This window comes from Sceloporus occidentalis, unplaced genomic scaffold (assembly GCF_023333645.1).
Source record: "Sceloporus occidentalis isolate IW3139 unplaced genomic scaffold, rSceOcc1.0.p SCAF_4, whole genome shotgun sequence".
Classification (NCBI taxonomy): Eukaryota; Metazoa; Chordata; class Lepidosauria; order Squamata; family Phrynosomatidae; genus Sceloporus; species Sceloporus occidentalis.
In genome coordinates this window covers 86,142,631-86,166,221 of record NW_028316984.1, presented here as the reverse complement: position 1 = coordinate 86,166,221, position 23,591 = coordinate 86,142,631, and the positions used below count along the sequence as shown (strand labels likewise).

Genomic DNA, 23,591 nt, shown 5'->3' with positions numbered 1-23,591 from the left:
ATTAACCCGCACAGAAAGTGGACAAAATCAGCTGCTTTTTACTTTCAAGACTTTCCCAAAAGTAAAAAGTGGCCAATTTTGACCACTTTCTTTGTGGGTTAATGTTGGATTAATGCTCAACGCCCCTGATATGTTTGAAAACTATCCCACTTTTTTGGGATTTTTCTGGGATTTAAATGCCGTTTCTGCACAGGATTTGGGCACTTAGCCTCCTGTGTGATAAACTCCTATCATGGCTCTGTCTTTGAATTTGCACCTCTGCTTTGTCACAAAAGGGCATTGCTTGTGTGTCACTGAGAGAATGTGCAGTCTGAGTGAATCTAACCCTTTTGGAATTTAGTCTAGATGATGAACCTGTGTGGGTGGGGCTTGATGGTGAGTTTGTCTGGTTGCTAGGCACCCATTATGACCTCAAGGCCCAGGATGACTCTCAAATGGTCCCAGCTAGCTAATCTGCAGAAGTGGTGCCATTACAGCCTTGCTTATTCCCACCATGACAGTCTCCCTTGAATTTGGCCTGGTCAATGCAGCCAACAGATACCTGACTGCTGAACCCTTCCGTTTCCAGGTGGCAGCTACTGGCAAGCAACTGAAGCCTCGTCAGGTGTGGGTACTTCAGTTTGTGAGCCCACATGGAGCTGGGGCAGCTGGCCCCGGAGAAGGGGCTGGCCAGAAACTTCACCTGATCAGTGCCCTGAAGCGCTACTTGGCTGCCGACCCAAACGGCAAAGTCACCTGTGACCAGGATAAGCCAGGACCTCAGACTTTCTTCCTGCTGCATCAGTATCCAGATGGCAAGGTGCAATCATTCAGATCCATGCATAACCTGTTAATCTCCATTATCAGGCTGGGATTCTGCTCAGAAAGGCTGGATGTGGGGTTGGAGAGGGCAGAGGGCATACAATAAATGAGTTAATAAGCTCTGAATGTTATGGCTGCAAGTGTATTTGTTGCCATTATCCTCTGAATAAAAAGCAGAAGAAGCAGATGCAAGAGGAGAAATACCAATTTGGGGAGGGGGGTAAGGGTGAGGAGGATGTTTTCCCAGCATTTTAGTACTTGGATTTGAAGGGCAACTCCAGATGACTGTTCCCTGCACTGCTGAAATGTGTAATTACTTGTTGGAGCCAGAGCTACCATTAGGCAAAAGCAAAGTGTTGATTATTTGAATTATTATTGATGTATTTATACTGTCAGGAAGATGAACTTGAAGGTTTGTGCCACAGATGCCACAATAACTTGTCTGACCTTGGGTACTACACCTCTTGACTTAGCGAAAAGGAACACCATTTGTTGTCCCACCTTCAGGCAGTGAAATGTCTCAGTCTGGTTCTGACAACTATGAGAATGCCATCTGTCCTGGAATTGGGAATGACATTTTCCTCTCAGGACCCTTCTGAATTCTTTAAATGAAATCAGCCATGTGAACCAAACCAATATTTGTCTTTATTCATCACGAGAGTGATGTTTAATCTAGATGCTGACAGGGAAAGACGTGTTGGAATAGTTTATCCAAAGTCAATGGTAGAGCTGCCTGGAGATGTGATCTAGGATAATGTCCTAGCCAAGTACTTCTCAGCCTTTGGACGTGAGCTCTCAGAAACCTTAATCAGCATGACCAATGTTCAGAAATTATCGGAACTGACATCTAAAAACATTTGGGAAGCCAAAGGCTGAGAATGACTGTAACTTAACCTCTCTTCTCTTGTTAGGCCTAGAAATTGGGTGAATGGGACTTCATGGGCACAGTATGGAACACAGCAACTCCATAATCACAGGCAAATAGCTTTAATAGTTACTTTTCAGACTACATCTTCCAGAATCCCCCCAATGACTGCATTATTCTGGGAGTTGAAGACCCAAAAGTAAAGCTTACAAATATACCTGAGCTGTTCTGGCACCTTCTTTATTGTCAACAAGAATTGTCTTACTCTTCCTGTCTCAAGTGATGAGGTTCTTATTTCTCCCTCCTTCCTGGCAGGTCTCTTTCCAGAATGAGCAATCCAAGCGGTACCTGGGTGGGGCAGAGGAGAATGTCACCTGCTTTGCCCAGGCTGCCACAGAAACGGAAAAATGGACCTTACACCTTGCTGTGCATCCCAACGTTGCAATGTACAACCCCAACAGGAAGCGTTATGTGCGCTGTGATGAGAAAGCTGGGGTGCTGCGCTGTGATCGCGATATGCCATGGGGAGCTGAATCTGTCATCACAATCTACTATGATTTCAAATGTGGGTGGAGGCATGTTCCTGAATTACTCTTCTTCCCTTGCGTAGGGTTTCAACCTGGAGTTTAAGGATCATCCTGATAGTATGCAAACCAAAGCTTGGAAGAGTTACTTTTTTGGATGACAGCTCTCAGAATCTGTTAGTCAACTGCTAGTCAGGGTCTGTGGTTCAAAAAAGTTACCTTTCTAAGTTCTGAATTGTGATCTTTAAAACAACAATCTACCGTTAAAAAAACCTGGGTGACTCAAAATGAGGAATGTTGTATGCTAGGTAGACCCAAGTTATAAACAGAAATTCATACCCTCCAGCTGTCCTCATTTAGTAGGGATAGTCCCAATGAATCCTCTGTCATCCCACTTTTTCAGTTGTTTTTCAAATGTCCTGATTTCTCTCTGGGGCTGTACATGCAGTCCTTTTCCTAGCTGGACCGGGCTGCAGTAACTTCCCACCACAGCCCCAGTCTGGCTTTTCGAGGGCACAAAAAGGAGCCACAAAAAGCAGTTCCTTTTTCCACCCTCGAAAAGGCACCATAGCTGTGTTGCTGCAGCTATATGGCACCCCTTTGGCACTGTGTCATATGGACACAGAGCCAGAGGAGCACCATGACACCGCGTGCCTTGTGGAGTAGCACGCAGTGTCAGGGTGCCCTAGGGAGCCAAATTGGGCATGTGTCATGAGTACGCTATGCCCCAGCTCTGCCCCCATGCCGGCCTTAATGGCCGGTGTGAACAGGGCTTCACTCTCTTGCTCTCTTCCCATTGCTTCCCCCTTTTAGTCCTCAACTTACTTTAATTGCTGGAAACTTAATTCAAAAATGGTTTGAACTTAATTAATTTGGTGGGATAGGGGAGAGGAGGAGAGGGTAAAAGCTTGTGCTTCCCATTAGGCTCAGGCTCTTAATTACTTTTGCCATCTGAGCTACACACACATGTTGCTTGGCTACACATGTCTGTTTTCATCTGTGAAATGTTGGAGGGTATGAAAACTATGTTGTTAACATAGGCTTCTTGATTTTAAATTGTCTCTAAATAATTCTATGCTGTCCTAAAATCTGACCTTGAAACTAGGGAGTCAGAATGCAAGGTATATACACTTAACACAGCAACAACAAAGGTGCTTTCAAGTCACCTGTTGACTTATGGCGAACCTATGAATTTCATAGTGTTTTTGGGTAAGGAATACTCAGAGGTGGTTTTGCCAGTTACCTCCTATGAAATATAGCTCAAAGCGCCTGGTATTTGTTGGCTGTCTCCCATCCAAGTGCTAACCATGGCTGATCCTGCTTAGCTTCCAAGATCAGACAGGATCTGATGGCTTTAGGATATTTAAGCCATTGCCCTTCAAAGCTATGGCAATAAATTAAATTTAAGAAAATTATTTAGAATCAACAAAATTCACAACATAAAATATAAGATTAAATTTACAGTTATAACTGATGATTATATAAAATGTTATAAAATGATAATGATTAAGACTGTGATCTTGACCACTAGAGAAAAACCCATTTAACATGTCAGTGTTTACTTCTGAAAGGTTTACTTTATGGAGATAGGATTGCACTGTAAGTACTTTTGAAAACACTAGGCTTGCTTCAGTTGTGGCTAACTTGAGCTAGATCATGGCCACCACTTAGTACCCTCAGCTGTATATTGCTTATCTCTGGTCTGATGGAAAGGAATAGATGTAGAGTCAATTTAAGCTGTTCTCTGCAATTAGTTGCACACTAAATGCACCTTTTCCAGTCTTTCTTTCTTTTCTTTTTTTCTTGCACACAGTCTCTCTTGTGCCCTCAAACTGCATTTCTATTGTGGAGGAATAATATTCCCTCTCCTTAAATTCTTGTATCTGGGGAAAATGCACTGTTTCTAATCCCTCATGCTGTGTATAGCTATGTGTCCAATCTACCAGGGTACAACAGCACATACCTTCCTGAATACCGTTTGTTTATTTATTTATTTATTTATTTATTTACGGTATTTATACCCAGCCCTTGAGCCCTAAAGGCTCTCAGAGTGGCTTACATTTATTATTATTATTATTATTATTATTATTATTATTATTATTAACCTTTATTTATAAAGTGCTGTAAATTTACACAGCGCTGTACATACAATCTTTTAGTTAGACGGTTCCCTGCCCTCAGGCTTACAATCTAAAAATACATGATACAAAAGGAGAAGGGAATGGTGGAGGGGAAGGGGATCAGGTCCAGCAGTTCCTCTCTCCCTCTGAGGCCTAGTCCAAGGCAGGTGGATTGGAGAGAGGGCTCTTCTTCTTAACTTAGGCCAGGCCTGATAGAGCTGGGCCTGCTTCTCTCCCTTTATGATGTGATATAATCTTTATGATGTGATTAGTGGTGATGTCAGTGCAGTATCTAGTACCAGCCTGTGGACCAAACAGCATAGTGCTTCAACCCAGAACCATGTAGTGAGGTGCACACATAGCCACCCTCAGTGCATGAGCCATAGTAACAAGTATCCCCTGCCACACACATCCACACTCTTCCAGTATAATTCTGTGAACCTTAAAAATATGTATTTTGTGCATGTTTTTGTGCTTTCCTTTTACACTGCCCTTGTGCAGGAGTGCTCATTTAGACAGACATTTCTTGGAAAAACTCTTGTACAAACAACAGCACCACCACATCTAGGCCTTTCTTTGGAGCAATGATCCATGAGTTTTGTTATCCTTTCATTGTGCTGTAATTGAATAGCTGGAGGTAACATACTTTTCCCCTCCTGTGTTGGAATGTATAGTCTGGCTACAAACTTTCAGCATGGCCATCACTTCAATTTCTAATAGAAAAGTAGGCTATTAAGCTATTGTTGATGAAAAACATTTAATGGAAACATAAGGCAATGGCTGAAATATGGTTGGAGCATGTTTCGATGTGTGGTACAGAATATTCTTTTATTTAGTTAGTACTTTAAAATATTCATATCTTGCCCTACTTTAAAAGATCTCAGGGCGGCATACAGGTAAAGTCATTACTAACAGGTGATAACAATTTAAAACTGTAACATTAATTTAAATAGACTAAAACATATTAAACACATTAACAACTGAAAACAGGCTTATTTAAATTATTGAAATAGTTTTCAAATCCTGTATGTAGGATTGGAAGTAAGTCAGTGAGGCCCAAAGGCTTTAATAAATAGCCATGTTTTAACTTAACCCCTAAATGAAGCTAGTATTGGTGGCAATGGGGTCTCCAAATGGAGGGCCTTCCACTGTTGGGGGGCTACAGCTCTTAGGAGCCCTGGTGGTGCAATGGTTAAAAACAGCCATTCACAGCCACAAGGTTGTGAGTTCACTCCCTGAGAGGGCTCCAGGGTCCACTTAGCCTAGCATCCTTCTCTAGCTCGCTAAAATGAGTACTCAGCTTTTGGGAGGCAATTACCTTACACATTGTAAACCGCTTAGGGAGTGCTTAAGTGCACTGATGAGCAGTATAGAAATGTACTTGCTGTTTCTATTGCTATATATAGCACCTGCATGTGTGCAAATTTCAGAGACATCAGAAAAGCCCAAGATATTCTGCTACTTGAGGCAAATGACAAAATGGTGCCCCCCTTCTATGTATAGAATGAACCTGACTGGCAGTTGAATCTTACTTCAAGAGTGGCAGTGAAACAGAATCCATCACCCTAAGGAGAGTGGGCTAGTTTACATGGAACAATGTGGTCCATGAGGCACACACAGCTCTTGTCCTCCAACAGAGAGAAATGGCCAAAGGACTCAAGAGGAATACATGCAAAGCTCACTACTGCCTTCCCCCAGTATCTGTTGCCCGAAGCAGTTGTGTCTTGTGGTGCAGACTGCCCATGGGAACGTACCTGCCCTTTTCTTGTTTTTCCTCTGGACATGCAAGAGTATACTTATGTAACTTCTTTTGTTGTGGCCATGTATGACTTGGCAAATTATTGTAAGCGGTTTATGATTAGATGTGAACAGTGCCTGCTAAAATCCCAACCCCTCAGAAGTGCATGCATTCAGCTGTCCAAAGCAACTTCTAGATTAGTCCTCTGTTTTTTTTTTCATGTGTGAAAAAGTTCAGCCTGAGTCATTTGCCTCTCCTTAATAGGTCTGGATTCCGTGGCACACAATGCTGACAGAAGGCTATTTTCCCCATATATACCAGGTGAATTCAAATTCTGATTACCCAGGAAGTCACTGTAGATGACAGAAATGATTTCTTTGACAGCATTCATTAACTGGGGCAGAACTTGGAAAAGCTGCTTTTTTTTTCCAGACTGCAGCTTTTATAACTCCCCAGCCAGCATGGCCACTGGCTTGGATAATTATGACTCCTAATTATAGCAAGGCTTTCAGATAAGACTTGCTGCTTTATCACTCTAGTGGGCAAACGGGATTTAAACGAGAGTTAAGCTAGAGAAAACCAGGAAACGTGTGATAAACTTCAGACATTTCCTGGTTTTCTCTAGTTTAGCTCTTGTTTAAATCCTGTTTGCCTGCTAGTATGATAAAGCAGTCAGTTAAGATATTCATGTTTGTGTGCCTTGATGCATTTTAACTGAATGGGAGGGGGCATGTCATCTAGCTGTTTCAAAAAGGAACATACATAAATTCCACACCACTCCACCCTGAATATTGCAATGGCAGAAAAATAGTCTTAAAAAAAACAACCAATTGTAATGGTAGCACCAAAGAAATATAAAACTAAGAGACAATGAACCTCAGGCAATTTATTAAGAGAAATGAAAAGGATCTACAGTACCTATGTAGAAAGAAAACCAGTTTTGTTGGGGAGGGAAATATAATGGGAAAAATCAAGGGTGAGCTGCTAGAAATTGGTACTGCAGGATGCGTCCCTGCAGAGAGAAACAAGTATCTCTCGTGATGCTTCTCTGTAGGCATTATTTCACTGTGGAGACTGTTTTTCATGAGTAAACATTAATCCCTGGTAACTTCTCTTCTTTTTCCTTCTTCAGTGAAGAAGTATGGATTGAAGAATGGAGCTGGCAAACTGTTGGCTGCCAATGGCTCACTGGTGCCAGAAGTTGGGCCAGAAACTTTGTACTCCCTGGAAGTGAATAGTGGCATGGTTGCCCTGCGGGATGATGAGGGAAAGTACCTGAGTGTGCGAGAAGGTGGTATGAAAACTGTAAAGATGGACAAACCTGGACGAGATGAACTCTTCACTATGGAATCCAGCCCTGCCCAGGTCTCACTGCGTTCCTTTTCTACTAACAAGTTCATCTGCTGCAGACCAGGTGAGCTGGGTGAAGGCAGCATTATCAATATTAGATATCACTTGTGATGGTAAAACCTCTCTGGCACTGTTTTTACTGATTTGGTCTAATGACCATGGACACTCAATAACCATTTCTCCTGCTCAGGAAATAAGGAAAGTTTGTAGTCCAGCTCCTAGGAAGAATGGAGAAATTGTCTGTTTGGCTAAGTCCTAGAACAGGGCTAGCTTGTGAGGCCAGGTGAAGACTTGAAGGGAGTTGTAGCAATTACAGAAGCTAAAGGGGCCCCAGAGAAAATAAGGAGGGTACAGAATAAGCTGTAGAATGAAAAGCAAGAACTGCAGGGAAAGTTAATATGGACACGTCTTGAGGGAAAAGTGCAGGTGGAGATCTAACATGAAAATAATAAGATGGGGTGGATGCTGAACAACAAACACAACATTTGTGATGGACAGGTGGTCAAATAAAAGTGTCATTGACTCTGACCAAAACATAAGATGGCTGACAGAAGTGGAATACTGAAAAGCAAGGGTCTGAAAGGGGAAGTAGTATAAAATAGACTGGAACTAACCCAAGATCCCCTCACCCCCAGTATTGGTTACTTTAAGAAAACAGCATGTGGAAGTCTTCTGCATGCAAATGCTTTGTACTGCATACACCAAGCTGGACTATGACTACTGGCACAATTGCACGTGGAAAACTGCATGTCACTGAACCCAAGAAATCCAGGTATGAATGGGGATATGAATCCAGGTATACACCTAATATTTAATCCACTGTTAATCACATTAGTTCTAAGGAGCACATTATAAAGATAGACTCATTGGGGTCTTCTTAAAGATATCAGTGTTGCATACAAACACTACAGACCTTTCTAGCATAATGCACTCAAGCCTGTAATGGTATCTGCAATAGTTTTGAGCCAGGGTGAGACAGATGCTTTATGTTCTAAGTAAGCTGTAGTCACTGAGACTTCTGTTTCTTTCCTGTCTTGGCAGGCGCTGACCTCTATGCCAACGCTATGGCTGTTGGCAACACAGAGATCTTCCAGTTGCTGTTTGATGATACCACAAAGAAAGTCTGCTTCCGTGGCTACTGTGGCACATACATGTCTTTGGTGAGTCTATATCTGAGATCCTCCATCAGTAGAAGAGATGGAAAGTTCCACTCAGGAGGAACTACACCCATCTGCCCTCTCCCTTCTTTTCAAGTTCATTTGTCCCCTGCTGGTCTCCCCAACATGGCCATGTAGTGGCTAGTGGACAGTGTGTGTGTGTTGGGGGGAGATGAGAAGCATCTGGCTGTGTCCCTAGAGCCAGATGCATAACAAGGAGAACCCCCTTCTGAGAACCTCCAGAAGATGTTTTCATTGTCATACATCTGGCTATAGGAACTCAGACAGATGCTTCTTATCCACCATCCTCCATTCTGCACCAGTCAACACAGTGTCATATCCTGAAAGGCAGCAGCAAAAGACAGGTAGTTTTGTGGAGGTCGAGGTCATTGTGTGAGATTGGTGTTGAATTTCTTCCTCTACAGCAAAATTATACTGGCATGTATCACTAAATGGGACGTCAGCTTGGGTCTGGAAACCAAGATCTACAAGGAATAGTTGAGGAGAAGACTGAAATATGCTAAGACAGTCATTTTCAAATATCTGAATTGCTGTCACACAGAGGACTGAGCAAGATCGTTTTCTGCTATTTCGATGAAGAGAACCCAGACAGGTGTATTCTGATTGCTATATTCTTTCATTTAGATTACAACTGGCAGATTTTACCTATACAACACCTACATTTTTCTAGATGCAAGAGTAGAGACCTCTTGAGAAATTCAGTGTTCTCTACCTAAGAAAGGGACAGGAGAGAGTTAGCGTGGATCTCAATGGAAGTTGCTGCTGCTAATGGATTTGAAATTTTATTGCCTATGTTTTACTCTCCTTTGTTCCTGGTCCCCACATAGCCAAAAAGGAGAATGGCCTCTGACAGCATTGGAATCCCTTCAGATTATTTTAACTGGCAACAGAAGTAACATCTGTAGGCCTGTGACACTAGCATCATCACTTTTCTTCTGCTGTGTGATTTTTAACATTTTTGCCTGATGATGAAGCTAGTAAAGCTTCAAAAGCTTGCATGACACTGCAGACTGAGTCAGCCGGAAAAATCAGTGATAGCAGAACATGTGATAAACCATCCTGGGCATAAAATACTGTTTGATAGCACTGAAATCCTGGACCATACCAACAACTATCAGGTCAGAATGCATAGAGAAGCCATTGAAATCCATAAACATCTGAATAATTTCAACCTGAAAGAAGAAACTCTTAAAGTGAACAAAGTTTGGCTACCAGTCCTGAAGAATAGCAAAATGAGGACTCCAATGCAAATGAGAAACCACCCAGGGTCAGGGGCTTTCCCAACAAATAATGATCACCAATTAGCAGACACTAATTCTCCTTTGCATATCCTCCCACCCTGAGGCCCTGCCATCAACAACAGAACAACAACAATGCACAGATTAACATGGAATTTCCTCCCTACAGAGTGTGTGTGTGTGTGTGTGTGTGTGTGTGTGTGTGTATCCAGCTCTCTTCGATGCCAACATTTTCTGAAGATACCAGCCACAGATGCTGGCGAAATGTCAGGAATAAACTCTTCTAGAACATGGCCACATAGCCCAAAAAACCCACAAAAAACTTACATGATGGATTTTGTACTTTACCTTTGTAAAGGTATCACTGTTTTGTGGATTTCGTATTTTGACATATTCAGACTATAAGAAAGGAGATTCTAATTAAATATTAGAAAGATTGCAAGAGTTGTTAATGGAAAAAACTTATTTTGAAGATAGTGGACTCTCTTTCATTGGAGGTCTTCAAAGAGAGGCCAGTTGTCATGCTTGCTTTAGCTGTGGATTCCTGCACTATCACCAGAACGTGGAAATGTCCATTGGGATCTAATATGATCATTGCATACTGTATATAGCATGATGTTGCTATGTAGTGAATTTTTCAGCATGACCCCAGTGGTAAGCAGCTGGTGGGATCGAGAGAAGCTTGGAATTCCTACCTCATTCTTTGAACAATCTCTATTACAAATCCTCCTCATGCTGGAGATCACTCAGGTGAAGTCGGGTGGGGACATCAGGCAGCGGTTTCACAATTGACAGGGGAACAGATCCCAATCAGTCCCAACAGCTGGGTAACTGAGGTTTAGGGTACTTTCACTGTTCCTACATCATTTCTAAACTAGGGGTTGCATAGTGATTGTAAATAGGTTGCAGTTATGAATAACTATAAATTACATATTCACAATTGCCCAGCAGGATTCCAGCCATCACATCTTGGGACTGCAGTAGTCAGAATCACCTGGCTGGCATGGTCTGCTGCCATACTAGCTGAAGGATTCTGGAGGCTGTAGTCCCTAAAAAATAACTTTTAAAAACTTCCATCCTATTTGTGCTGTGGTATTTATCCTTCATGAGTTAATCTCCAATATTCTTTCCCTTCCTTTCTTCCAGACAAGGATGGAACTAAACCAGCTTTCTCCTGAGGCATTTTTCAGTTCATACACTTGTTGAGTTGTTCAGATAAATCATTTAGCTGATGAAGCCTCCACATAAATTGTTTTACAGGACTGTTTGTGTGACCATTCTGACAAATCAGTGATAAGATTATGGTATTCTATTAAATGTGAGCAAGGAGGTGATGAGTTACTATCAGAACACTTTCTGTAATATATTGGACTGTTCACAAAACCTGTTGATGGGCATGGGGAAAAAACCCAAAATGTTCTAAACCAGCTGGGTGCCTTCCAGCATTCTTGATTATTGGCAGTGCTGACTGAGATCAATAGGAGTTAAAGTGCAGAACACTACATTGGGGAAAACAGCCTGAGAGAGAAACTACATCTGCCTTGAATGTAGTTTTTAACATAGAAGGTTGGGGTACAAATTAAATGCTAATATAGCAAGAAGGAAGCTGGTATATAAGACTCATTAAAGAGTGGTAGATCCCCATTGCTCCCAAATTGTTTGTTGATGCTTGTGCTAGTAAGGGCTTTTCCCACCTTTCCCAAGATACTTTTGTCCACTCAAGGGGAAAGTGCTACTTTCTGCCTTTTTTGCCAATGGCATTTTGTTGCCCAAGGTGATGGTCAAGATAACACCCCATCCCACCTACCACTGACTAGTCCTGCTGATTTTACTGTGTAGTGGAAGCTCATTCTCCACCACTACTTGAGGGAAGCAGGCAATGGAACTGATTGCCTGAGATGCTAAATTCTGTCCTCTAACAGAGGGGAACACTGGAATGCCAGAACATCCTGCAACTTGGGGCAAGATGCAGAACAACAAACTCTTCCTTTGAGTAATTCTTAGTATTCTGCAATAAGGATGGTTCTATCATGGTACATCTTCTCTTCTTCTAACATAGCTTCTCCAATTTAAGAAAATCCAGTTCCAGTATGTAGTCAGTCCTCTGATTTTTTTAACCCCTGAAAATGTCCAAACTGTTAAAGGAGATTCTGACCAAGATGACTGTGGTGTCAAGTTGCCATTAAACACATCATCTAAAGCTGCAAGACAGTACAAAAAGAGAAGTTACAATATATACATAAGGATACAGAGAAAGTCATTCATGTGATCTTTGACTAAAAAGCCTGAAAATCTGAAACACTAGAACAAAATGGCATGAATATGTTCCTTAATGATTTGTTAACTCCTAAGAATTACAGTATTTATTAAAAATATGTTTGACTTTGATGGTAACAACAGAAGTTTCGAAAATGCTTTTACAAACAAAGGGGAACACTCTCTGCTTTGGGACAATTACTATCACTAAGAATAGTACCCAACTATTGTATTTCCTCCTTCACTTATGCATTGACCTAATCCAGCACTGAAAGATAAATATGGATTAGACTAACTGAAGGGATCTTGGCAGATGTCTTCCAAATATTGTGTAAAACAGAAGTACCAAAAACTTTTCAGCTGAAACTTTCCCCTTTCACAGGGTCCCAACGATTGCATCGTCAGCAACAGCAAGCAGGACAACAATGTCTGGTTTGATCTGCAATATCAAGACCAGAAGGTGATGCTTCGCATAGGTGACAAATATGTGTCCATGCGGCCCAATGGACAACTGCTTGCAGTTCCAAAAGTTGCAGGTACATGTTGGTAGAGAGGCTGTCTTACAAGTAGAAAGCTTCAATAGTGACAAGAGACCCTTGCCTATCTTGGCTGACCGTTCAGGGAGAGGATGTAATTACAACTTCATTCTCCTTATAATTAATACATCCCTTCGAAAAGGTTTATTTCCAGCTGCCTTAAAACAGGCCATAGTGAAACCAATTCTGAAGAAACCCTCCCTTGATCCCCTGCAGATGAGTAATTACAGACTGGTCTCCTTACTACCTTTTTTTGGGCAAGGTGTTTGAGAGGGCAGTCGCTTTTCAACTCCAGGCTGTCTTGGATGAAACCGATTATCTGGATCCATTTCAAACTGGCTTCAGAGCAGGGTTTGGAGTTGAGACTGCCATGGTCGCCTTAGTCGATGATCTCCGTCTGAGTATCGATGGGAGAAGTGTGACCCTGTTGGTGCTCTTGGACATCTCAGCGGCCTTCGATACCATAAACCATGGTATCCTTCTGGAGCGCCTGAGAGAGTTGGGTATCGGGGGCACTGCACTCCAGTGGCTCCGTTCCTACCTCTTGGGAAGGCTCCAGATGGTGAGGCTGGGGGACTGTTGCTCTTGGAAAAGAGAGTTGACATCTGGCGTCCCTCAGGGCGCCATTCTGTCCCCCATGCTGTTTAATATTTACATGAAGCCACTGGGAGAGATCATCCGGAGACATGGAGCACGGTGTTATCAGTACGCTAATGACACCCAGATCTATCTCTCCATGTCTCCGACTGATTCAGTGACTAAAGATGGCACCTCTCCTCTAGATGCCTGCCTGGAGTCAGTAATCGGCTGGATGAGGGAAAACAAACTCATGCTGAATCCAGAGAAAACAGAGGTACTCGTGATAGGTACCCCAGATCCAGACAGAAGAATTTGTTACCTGGTCCTGGATGGGGGTCACACTTCCCCTAAAGGACAAAGTTCGCAGTTTGGGAGTACTCCTGGATTCATCCTTACAGTTATCATCCCAAGTGGATATGATGGCCAGGAGTGCTTGGTATCAGCTTCGGCTGATACGCCAACTGCGCCCCTCTCTGGACCGAAAGGACCTTGAAACAGTAGCACACGCACTGGTAACCTCTCGCTTGGATTTCTGTAATGCGCTCTACATGGGGCTACCTTTGTACCAGGTTTGGAGGCTTCAACTAGTTCAAAACGCTGCAGCCAGATTGGTCACTGGAACTCCAAGGTTAGACCATATAACACCTGTATTAAGATCTCTTCACTGGCTGCCAATTAGCTTCCAGGCTCAATACAAAGTGTTGGTTATTACCTATAAAGCCCTATATGGCTTGGGCCCGAGTTACTTGAGGGAACGCCTCTCCTTACATAATCTGCCCCGCACTCTCTGAACGACAGGCAAGTACTTACCTGAGTATTCCAGGGTGAGATTGTCTGTAACTCACCAACGAGCATTTACAGCTATAGCTCCTGTGCACTGGAATAAACTCCCTGAAGAGATTCGACTCAGTTCTTCTCTGTATGCCTTCAAGAAAGCGTTGAAAAACCATCTTTTCCGCTTAGCATACCCTCCTGACTCTTTATAGAGAAAGTTATCCTCTAATTGAAGCATACCTCAAGATGCTTAACTTGTGGTTGTGAGGTTTTAAACTGTTTTTATATGATGTTTTATGGAAGTGTATTTGTGATTGTACTTTGTATAGTAGTATGTTGAGATGTATATCTTTTCTGAACTTGTAAACCGCTTTGATCTCCCAGGAAAAGTGGTACAGAAATAAAGATTTTATTATTTTATTTATTTATAAGTGAGTTGGGAGAAAGAGATGGCTCACTGCAAGCTATAAACTAGCTTTGAACAGTTCTGGGGGGTCTGAAATGGGACCCAGGGTCTTTTCTCTCATACTTGCCCAGCTTAGTTAAGCAAGGAGGAAACTAAAATTTACTTCTCAATCTAACACCATCTTGTGGCAGACAATAGGGACCATGTGGCTCACCAGATGCTGCTGGAGTACATAACAACTTCCATCCTCCCTCAATATTAGCTATACTGGCTAAAAAATACAGCAACAGCTGGGGGCCATATGTTCCACACCTGTGGTTCATAGACAAACACAGCAGGCTGGTCCTGGATTTTAAAATGTAACATGGGAAGCCAACCTCAAGTCCTCCCTGAGCCTACAGAGGCAGGGCACATGGATTTGCTGCTTGAGGTAAAAAGAGAAGATGGTGCTCTCTGCCAATTCCATGTACAGAAACGGACCAGACTGGCAGATGAATCTTACTTCAATACTGGCTTCTCTACCAGATAAGAGAACTGCAGGCTAGTTTAAGGTGTGAAGAACCAGCTGTTTGGTAAATGTGCCACTCCAACACCATGTTGCTGTCCCCTCCTGATCTAACACTTGAGGCACTTGCCTCATCCTATCTAATGGTAGATGTGGCTGTTTCTATGTCCTGGTTTTGGGTATTTTAATAGCTCAAGAGGCCTGCCAGCAGTTACTAGAAGCCACAGAACACTGCCCTTGTAGGACAGGATACAGTATGAGCAAAGATAAGCTGCTCTTTACTCTGCTCTCCCTCCACCCCTCTTCTCAAAGATTACATGTGAAGGTTTAACATTGGTTCTGTAGTATGATTTCTCAAACTCCTGGTACGGGTAGCTCGGAAGCTGATTTTCCCTAGGTTAGTGACACAGTTCTGAAAAGTTGGGGGACATGGCTTTTGTGCTCTACATAGTAGATTTATAGTTAGGGAAACACTATCAAATATTTTTGCTTGCATTTCCAGGAAAAATTGAAGATTTCTTGCTGTTGCTGGTGAACCGGCCACTGCTAGTCCTGCATAGCGATGCAGGCTATGTGGGGTTGTGCTCTGATGTGAGACGATTGGAAGGGAACTGTGTCAGCTATATTGCCAGCAGCCTGTCACTGACTGAGGAAGGCTACTACAATTTTCAAATTGGTTAGTATATCCTGCACTGAACAATGTCCTTTAGAACTAGAGTATCTACATCACAAAAATGATATGGTTGCATCAGTGATAACCATTAAACATTTTTAAAAAGAACACTAGATTGGAATAAAAGACTAAATTTATTGCCATCCCTCCCATCCCAAATCAAAAGGAGGCAGGAGACTGAGGGCAGTCCCACTATGTCTCTAAACTGGCCCCCTGCCTATTAGGTTTCCTAATTGGCACATAGAATCTAGACTCCCAGCCCTAGTTAAAAACAATTACTGTTTGGATGTAATTTTTCATAACATTCCTTTATAAAGCCCTACTTTCCTTTCTATAGATGTCTCCCCCAATCTGATGTCCTCCAGGTATTTTGGAATACCACTTTCTGACCATTAGCTATCCTGGCCAGGGGCTGAATAAAGTTGATCAAAATGTCTGGAGATCTCCCAGTTGGCAATTACTGCTTTAAGTCACACTTAGTAGTAACAAATGCTATGACCAGCACATCCTAATAATCTAATTTTCCTTTAATCAACTGAGTACTAGAAGTCAGGGATATTCAAAAGCATAGCTTGTTGTGTCTCCATTTTCTCTTACCTTCCCCTCCTTTTTTTCCAACTTGATCTGCAGGCAGCAAGTACTGGGCTGTGGAAAAAGATGGACAGATCTCCATTGCCAATGACCGTCCCAGTAATTTCACCATCCAATTTGCATCTTCAAGCTGCCTTATAATCAGGGCAGGCAACAAGTTTCTGGTGGCCGAACAAGGAGGACGACTGTGGGCTGGGGCTTCAGACCCATCTTCTGCAACTCTGTTCCATTACTGAGGGCTTTTAATCTGCCACATCCATTAATAAACGTCTGCAAAATATCACCTCTTATTCCAAATGTCCCAAAACAACCCTTCCCCAATTTCGAGGAAACTACCCTTCTTTTGCAAGGACCATATAACTGGCTTTTCCCTACATCTGAAACAGAGAGTATGTATTTGTGCTCTCAATAGGAACTATGTGCTGGGTTTCCTAACATGTGGTGAAAGGAATGAAAGTCCTGGACCTGGTCTCTTTAATGCAAAATTAAACATTCCCATACTCCTGAGCATGCTGTTGAAGCTTTCTGCACAGCTGGATTATTGCCAACACCTATATCCTTTATCAGGGAGGGACAGACCTACAGTCCTTTTCACTAGCTTAACTAGCACAGGTGTACTAGAGAGGAACTCCATGCGACTACAGGAGTTGAAAAATAAATATTTATTCCACAGATACAGTATAAAACCAAGTATCACAAATTCTCAATACATACCACAACAATACTGAGTGAGGGAAGGGGCCCAAGACCCACTGCCCTCAGCCCCATGCCTTTGCAGGAATAGGGCACAGGAGGTAACAAAGTTAGGAAGGGCTGGACACAAATGCCATAATGAGTGTCACTGCACACATACTAGATTCTTGATCTCATGTCAGAACACCTCATTCTGAAGAATTTGAAGGACACAGCAGCTACACATCAGATCTATACATCAGGCTGAGCTCAGTGGTCCAGCTGTACAGTTGAAATGAAGAAACTGTCATCTTTCAAAAGGAATGCTTGGTGATGGTGGGGAAATGTTAGGACCTTTCACTGATGATTAAAAATCCTGCTGCTGGCCGCTTGTCTGTACATGTCTGAAGTAAAAAGATGCCTGCTGCATCTTCTTTCAGCTTGCACAACTGAACCTGAAACTTTTTCTGGGCCCAGCCATGGCAATGGAGGGTTCATCCAGCCTTGCTCTTCACTCTCCATACAATGGAGACCAGGCAGCTTCTCAGTATGAATCCAAGCTTCAGAAAATAAAGGGCACAACAGAAAATGTTAGTAATGGCAATTTTAAATGCTTTGCTTCTCAGTCAAAGCAAACATGAATGTACTGAACCTACATTCCACTGATTCCCTACTTGAGGAAACAAACTAACAACAAATGAGAGGAATGCAGTTGATGAACCCTCAAGCAGCTAAATCCAAGAGCACTCATAGCAAGGCTAGGAATAATGTTTAGAAGTCCTTAGTTATCATAGACTATTTCCCATTGATATTAATGGGGGAGGAATATGTAGCTCATCACTAGAGTGCATGCTTTATATTCAAAAGTTATCTGCTTAAATTTTTAGCATGTAGGATTGGAAAGAAGGGCTCAGAGGAAAAAATCCTACTTGAAACCCTGAACTGTTCTTGCCAATTGGTGTAGAATAGTCAATGGAATCATGCAGCCCTCCAGAGACAGTTGGAATGCATCTACTAATATAGCCAATGGTGAGGATTTCTGGGGGTTATAATCTAGCGCCAAGTGTGGTGTAGTGGTTTGAGTGTTGGACTCTGAAGAGCAGGGTTTGAATCCCTGCTCAGCGATGGAAACCCACTGGGTGTCCTTGGGCAAGTCAGACTCTCTCAGCCTCAGGGGGTGGCAAATGTAAACCCCCTCTGAACAAACCTTGCCAAGGTTTGATAGGGTTGCCATAAATAAAAAATGACTTGAAGGCAAACAATAATAATCTAGCACTACCTGGAGATCCACATGATTCTCACTTTGGTGTAGCTGACTGAGAGCTAAATGGACCCAATTCTATCTAAATATCCTTTCCACTAAAATAACAAAAAAAAAGTTCATAAGAGGGTACCTGGAGAAGGCAGCCAGGGTAAGAATGCCCAACAGCAGCTCAACAGCATAGAAGAGAAGAAGGATAGCATTGAGGATGGCTTCCAGCCTCAGGGCATAGGTCTGCAGTAGCAGATAGTAGGCTGCCATCACTGCGGCTGGAAAGGTTAATGCCAGACTGATGGCAAGTGGTACTTTCCGTTGACACAGATTCCCTTTTGAGCCTGCCATACAAAAAATATGAAAAGTAAAGGATTTAGAACAGATTTAGTATAAAATCTACAATATTCAGGAGGTTGGACAAGATATAAGGCCAGTGCCAATCTAAGACATTTTAATGCCCGACGATGAGCAACAAAAGGCTCAACCTAACCACACCAAGTACACAGAACTCAAATCCAGCAAGATATTTTGATATACAAGGGGAGGGGAACCTAAAGTAAAATCCTAAAGTTCTCCCCAGGTATGGCAGTAATAATATAATAACCTATCTATTATTTACTGTCTTTTCATGACATACAACATATGCTGCCTGAAACAGTTGCTTCACTCCACTTCATGATAGAGCCAACCTTCCTTGGCGTTCTTTTTGAATCACACAGTCTGCTTCAATATGCAAAGGGATACTGCTACACCACCAAGGAAACAGCTTCCATTACAGATGACGGGACTTCAGGACAACAAGGGCTTACCTGAAGGCTAGTTGTTCCTAATGGTAGCATGGCCGCGTGCTGCACCACCATTGGGGACAATGGGAGTTTGCCATCTGCAGATGCTTAAATCAGCACATTGCAAGCCCGTGGATAATGAGGCCCCACTGTCCTTAATGACAGACAAATGTGCTGATTTTTGATATCAGAATCCATTGATTGTTACTCACCAAAAAATATCCTTGTGACTTCAATCCCAAGGTAGAGGAAGAGCATGACCAGATCTAAAGCCAGATTGGCAGAAGGATAGGGCAGCAGGAGTCCTGTGGAGATATACAGGTGTCCATATGTATAGAAAAGAAAAGAAGATAACAGAAAGGTCTGATACCCCTGCTCACATGCTGGGCTGAATTCTCTTAGTCCTAACTTGAGTAGACCCATTGAAATAATTAAATTTAACTGTGTGTTAACTCACTATTTGACAGTTGATTAAATTGATCTACTCTAATTGGTACTGACCAACAAGATGCCAGCCACTGTGTTTCTTGAGAAAATTAATTAGTACCTAAGGCCAATCTTAACAATAAGAGGCATGAAGTGATTTGTGAATCACAAACTACAACATTCACCCTATTCTGCTTTTTAACTTTCCTCTAAAGAAAGCCACAAAGTAGATATGCCCCAAATAATATATTTCATAGAAGGAGAACCCAGAGATACTTTTACATGCTTCCCTCCAAACCCTCAGAGCTGTAGCTACAACTCACCTTTATACACAAATATGAAAATCTCCAGCAGGAAATATGTGGCATAATACCAGCCATTGAGGAACAGCAGAATCTCCAGAGGGGTAGAGGACAGCTGGCGATCTGGAGGGGTACGAACCAGAATATGAATATATGAGGGAGGCCTTTCTTTCTCTCACCCACATTTTCTCTCAAAGAGAAGCACAGCAAAGTTTCCTGGGGTGCTGTATTAATAATATGCCATCATTTCATACACTGAGACTCATGTGGCACAAAACTTGTCTCTATTCAGTCCTGTCACTGACAAAACGTGGACAAGATTATGGGTATGTTAAGGTTGTCCAAGGTCTCCCAAGGCTGACTGAAGTATCTTTACCAAGGGAAGGAGAAGTGCCTTCTGTGACCATTACTGGACAAGGGCACAGAATGGAAGGACCCATTCACACCACACAATTACAGCACCATGTTTCACTTTAACTGCCATGGCAACATCCCATGAAATCCTAGGACTGATGGATTAAGCGGAGGCATTTAGCAATGTTAGTCCAGGAGCAGCTCTGGAGCTCCTGAGCAAACTACAAACCCCAGGACTCCAAAGGATGCAGCCAGGGCTGTTAAAGTGGAATCATAACTCTATAAACTGTGCAGCAGTTGATAGGTTTCCATTCTTAATCCTCCTGTGCAAAAAGACTGCATACTACTGAGTCTGGATCTTCCATGCACCAGGAAGGCATTCCCCCTTTATCCCTACTTTTGCCTTCCTTCCTTTGTTAGTTGGTTGTTGTTATGTGCCTTCAAGTTGTTTCCAATTTATGGTGACCCTAAGGTGACCCTGTCATGGAGTTTTCTTGGCCTATTTCTTCAGAGGGGGAGTTGTCATTGCCATCCTCTGAGGCTGAGAGTGTGTGACTTGCAGTGAGTTTCATGGCCAAGAGGTAATTTGAACACCAGACATGGTGTGAATAGAGGTTTGCGCACTGGACTAAGATTCTGGAGACCAGGGTTCAATTCCTACAGGATGACTTTGGACAAGTCACATCCTCTCAGCCTCAGGGGAAGAAGGTAATGCCAAACCTCCTCTGAAGAAACTTGCCAAGAAAACCTAATCATAGGGTCGCCTTCAGGTTGCCATAAGTCGGAAACGTCTTGGAGACAGGTAACAACCACCAGCTTCCAAAGGAAGGCAGGCAAAAGGGGGGAGAAAGGGGGAGTGCCTTCCTGGCCCATGGAAGACCCAGACCCAACAGTATGCAGCCTTTTTGCAGGGGGGGGGGGGTTAAGCATGGAAGCCTTGGGACCCTTTCCTGCCCCACAGTTTATAGCACTATGATTCCCCGTTAACAGCCCTGGCTGCATCCTGTGGAGTCCTGGGCTTGGAGCTTGTAGGCACACAACACACACACACACCCCATTCATAACCCAACCGCCCAAGCCCCTGCCCCACAGCAGGGCTGCCCTTTTGCCCCTTCGCCTTCCCCCTCAGAGGCTGAGACCCCTTCACAGCCTCTACAATCCATGGGGAGAGCCAGGCCTTGGGCAACCATGGCTGGGGCTGCATCCACACTGCAGAAACAACCCTGTTTGACCCCACTTTAGCCGCCAAGGCTCAAGGCTATGGAATTCTGGGAAGTGCAGTGAGTCGTGGCGTCACCAAAAATTGCACTTCCCAGAATTCCATAGCCTTGAGCCTTGGCGGCTAAAGCGGGGTCAAACCGGGTTGTTTCTGCAGTGTGGATGCAGCCTGGGGCTGGTTAAAGGTGTCGCCCCGAATTCCTTGGGGCTGGAGCCCAGGAGGAGGAGGAAGAAGAGGAAGAAGGAGAGGCATCCTTAGACGGGGGGGAGGGGGGTCTCGCTTCAGGCCCAGGCTGACTAGGCTTGGTCTTCCTTTTCCAGGACGTGTCCTCCATGTCCTCCATCTGCCCGGGAGAGGGGCCTTTACATGCATTTTTGGGATTCCACAACGTGCTCCATTTTGAGCATAATAACTAAGGAGCATGCATTTGTAGGAGTGTGTTGTGGCTTTGCATTGGGTCCTCGTGTCCTCCATCATCACACAGGGCTTTATCTAAGCGGCTCTGCAGAGTCAGGCTGCTGGCCAGAGCTGGTCCTCCTTTTCTGGGAGGCGTCCTCCATCCCCTCCAGCTGCCGCCCAGGAGGACTCCGCTCTGAGCCTGCTTTGGGGGGGATCCATTGGGCCCTCCCTCCTGGCCAGGGCTCCCAGGGGCCCCTTCCACTCACTGCGAGGCGCCATTTCCCATCGCCATGGACACCGCTGCGCAGACAAGACGAGGCCCGCCGCCCGGACAGGCGCCTCTCAGACGCCACTTCCGCCTCGGAAGACACAGAGAGAGAGAGAGAGAGAGCTGGCAGCAGCAGCGGCAGCAGAAGGGCCTTGCTAGACTCCTGGCTGGGCCTCCTTCCTCAGGGCTCTGCTTGCTTGGAGGCTCTCAGAGAAGCACCTGCGGAAGGAGGCCCAGCCCTAGCAAAGGCCCAGCCTGCCTCCTCCTCCTCCTCCTCCTCCTCTCTTTTTCGGGCCCAAACCCCACAAAAAGCACACTGCAGAAATAATCCGCTCTGAGGCCGCTTTATACAGGACATTCGCTATGCAAAGGGAAGAAGCACAGGGTCCAAAACACAATGCAGAAATAATCCCAGTCTGAGTATTTAGGGAGATCTTGGAGCATCCTCCAAAGAAAGAAGTTGGCAGCGTCAGCTTCCATAGACTTAAGCCTACTTCTTCAGGTGCCCCCCTGGCTCAGTGCTGGGGGAATCCTGGGTGTTTGTAGTTTGTTGTGACACAGCGGAGGACTGCAGTTCCCAGAATTTCCTAGCACTGAGCCAGGGGAGTTAAAGCGGCCTCAAACTGGATTCAAAGATATAGCCATGTTAGTCTGTAGAATCAGTAAGCAGAGAGATGTTGAAGCATCTTTGAGACTCACTGAAAGAAACAAGTTGATAGCATGAGATTTCCTAGACTTAAATCTACTTCCTCAGATGTATTTGGTTGCGCTGTTGGTTGTGCTGACCCTTTCAGTGGCTTTTGATACCATCGACCATAATGTCTTTCCTCCAAATGCATCCAAAAAAGTAGACTTGAGTCTAGGAAAGCTCATGCTGCCAACTTCTTTCTTTCACTTAGTCTCAAAAGAGTTCCAAGATCTCAAACTGGATTGTTTCTGCTGCATGTTTTGGACCTCAGTGCTTCTCAAAGGTGCTGCAAGATCCCTTTGCATACTGAACTCCAGTACTCCAGATGACTTTTCCCAGCAGTTTCGTTTAGATGTTAACCAGTACAACAAGGGCCAGAACCAAGTCCTCCTTCTGAGTTTGCCCTCCAAGGAAGTCTAGAGCCACTACAAAACAGTGCCACCAAGCTCCATCCCAAAAAGGCAACCCAGAAGGATGTCATGGTCGATGGTATCAAGTCACTGAAAGGGTGATCAGAACCAACAGCACAACCAAATGCATCTGAGGAAATAGAGTTTAGCTTATGAAAGCTCATGCTGCCAACTTCTTTCTTTCAGTTAGTCTCAAAGGTGCTACAAGATCTCTCTACAACCAATAGGGACACAGTACCCCTGTTCAGTCCCCTGTATAGGTCATCTACCAAGGTGACCAAAGCTGTAACTGTCCCCCCTAAACAGGCGTGAAACCAGACTGAAATGGATCTAGATAAATCAGATTCATCCAGGAATGCCACCACATGCTCCAATCTCTTGTCCAAACAAGGGATTTTGGAGACTGGCTGAGAGTTCTCCAGTTTGGTGGGATCAAGAAGGGGCTTTTTTTCCAATTATGGCTTCACCATAGCTTCTTTAAGGCAAGATGGAAACCCACCTTGCTGTAGTGAGGCATCCACTACTCCCCATACGGGCCATACCCAATCTGACAATCTCCCTAGGGCTGCTTTCGAGAGCCAGGAATGGCATGGGCTCAATATCCACATGTGGACTCTCACCTCTCCGAGCATCCTATTCACATCAAGTTGTGGTACCTAATACTCTGCAGCACCTTTGA

The 23,591-nt window shown here is 43.8% G+C and overlaps 2 protein-coding genes across 2 annotated transcripts; one reads left to right on the top strand and one right to left on the bottom strand.

Annotated features, from left to right (window-relative positions):
* The first annotated feature begins 493 nt into the window (after window positions 1-493).
* Window positions 494-16,401, top strand: LOC149314254 (fascin-like). The gene is made up of 8 exons (XM_089523415.1): window positions 494-799; window positions 1,982-2,231; window positions 6,313-6,369; window positions 7,181-7,462; window positions 8,440-8,558; window positions 12,453-12,606; window positions 15,373-15,546; window positions 16,174-16,401. The coding sequence occupies exons 1-8, from the start codon at window positions 494-496 to the stop codon at window positions 16,368-16,370; spliced, it is 1,539 nt and encodes a 512-aa protein (XP_089379541.1). The 3' UTR covers window positions 16,371-16,401.
* A 380-nt stretch (window positions 16,402-16,781) lies between these two features.
* Window positions 16,782-21,925, bottom strand: TMEM216 (transmembrane protein 216). The gene is made up of 5 exons (XM_089520733.1): window positions 21,813-21,925; window positions 19,596-19,697; window positions 19,059-19,151; window positions 18,201-18,402; window positions 16,782-17,366 (listed from the first exon to the last, which is right to left on the bottom strand). The coding sequence occupies exons 1-5, from the start codon at window positions 21,823-21,825 to the stop codon at window positions 17,351-17,353; spliced, it is 426 nt and encodes a 141-aa protein (XP_089376859.1). The 5' UTR covers window positions 21,826-21,925; the 3' UTR covers window positions 16,782-17,350.
* Window positions 21,926-23,591: the final 1,666 nt, after the last annotated feature.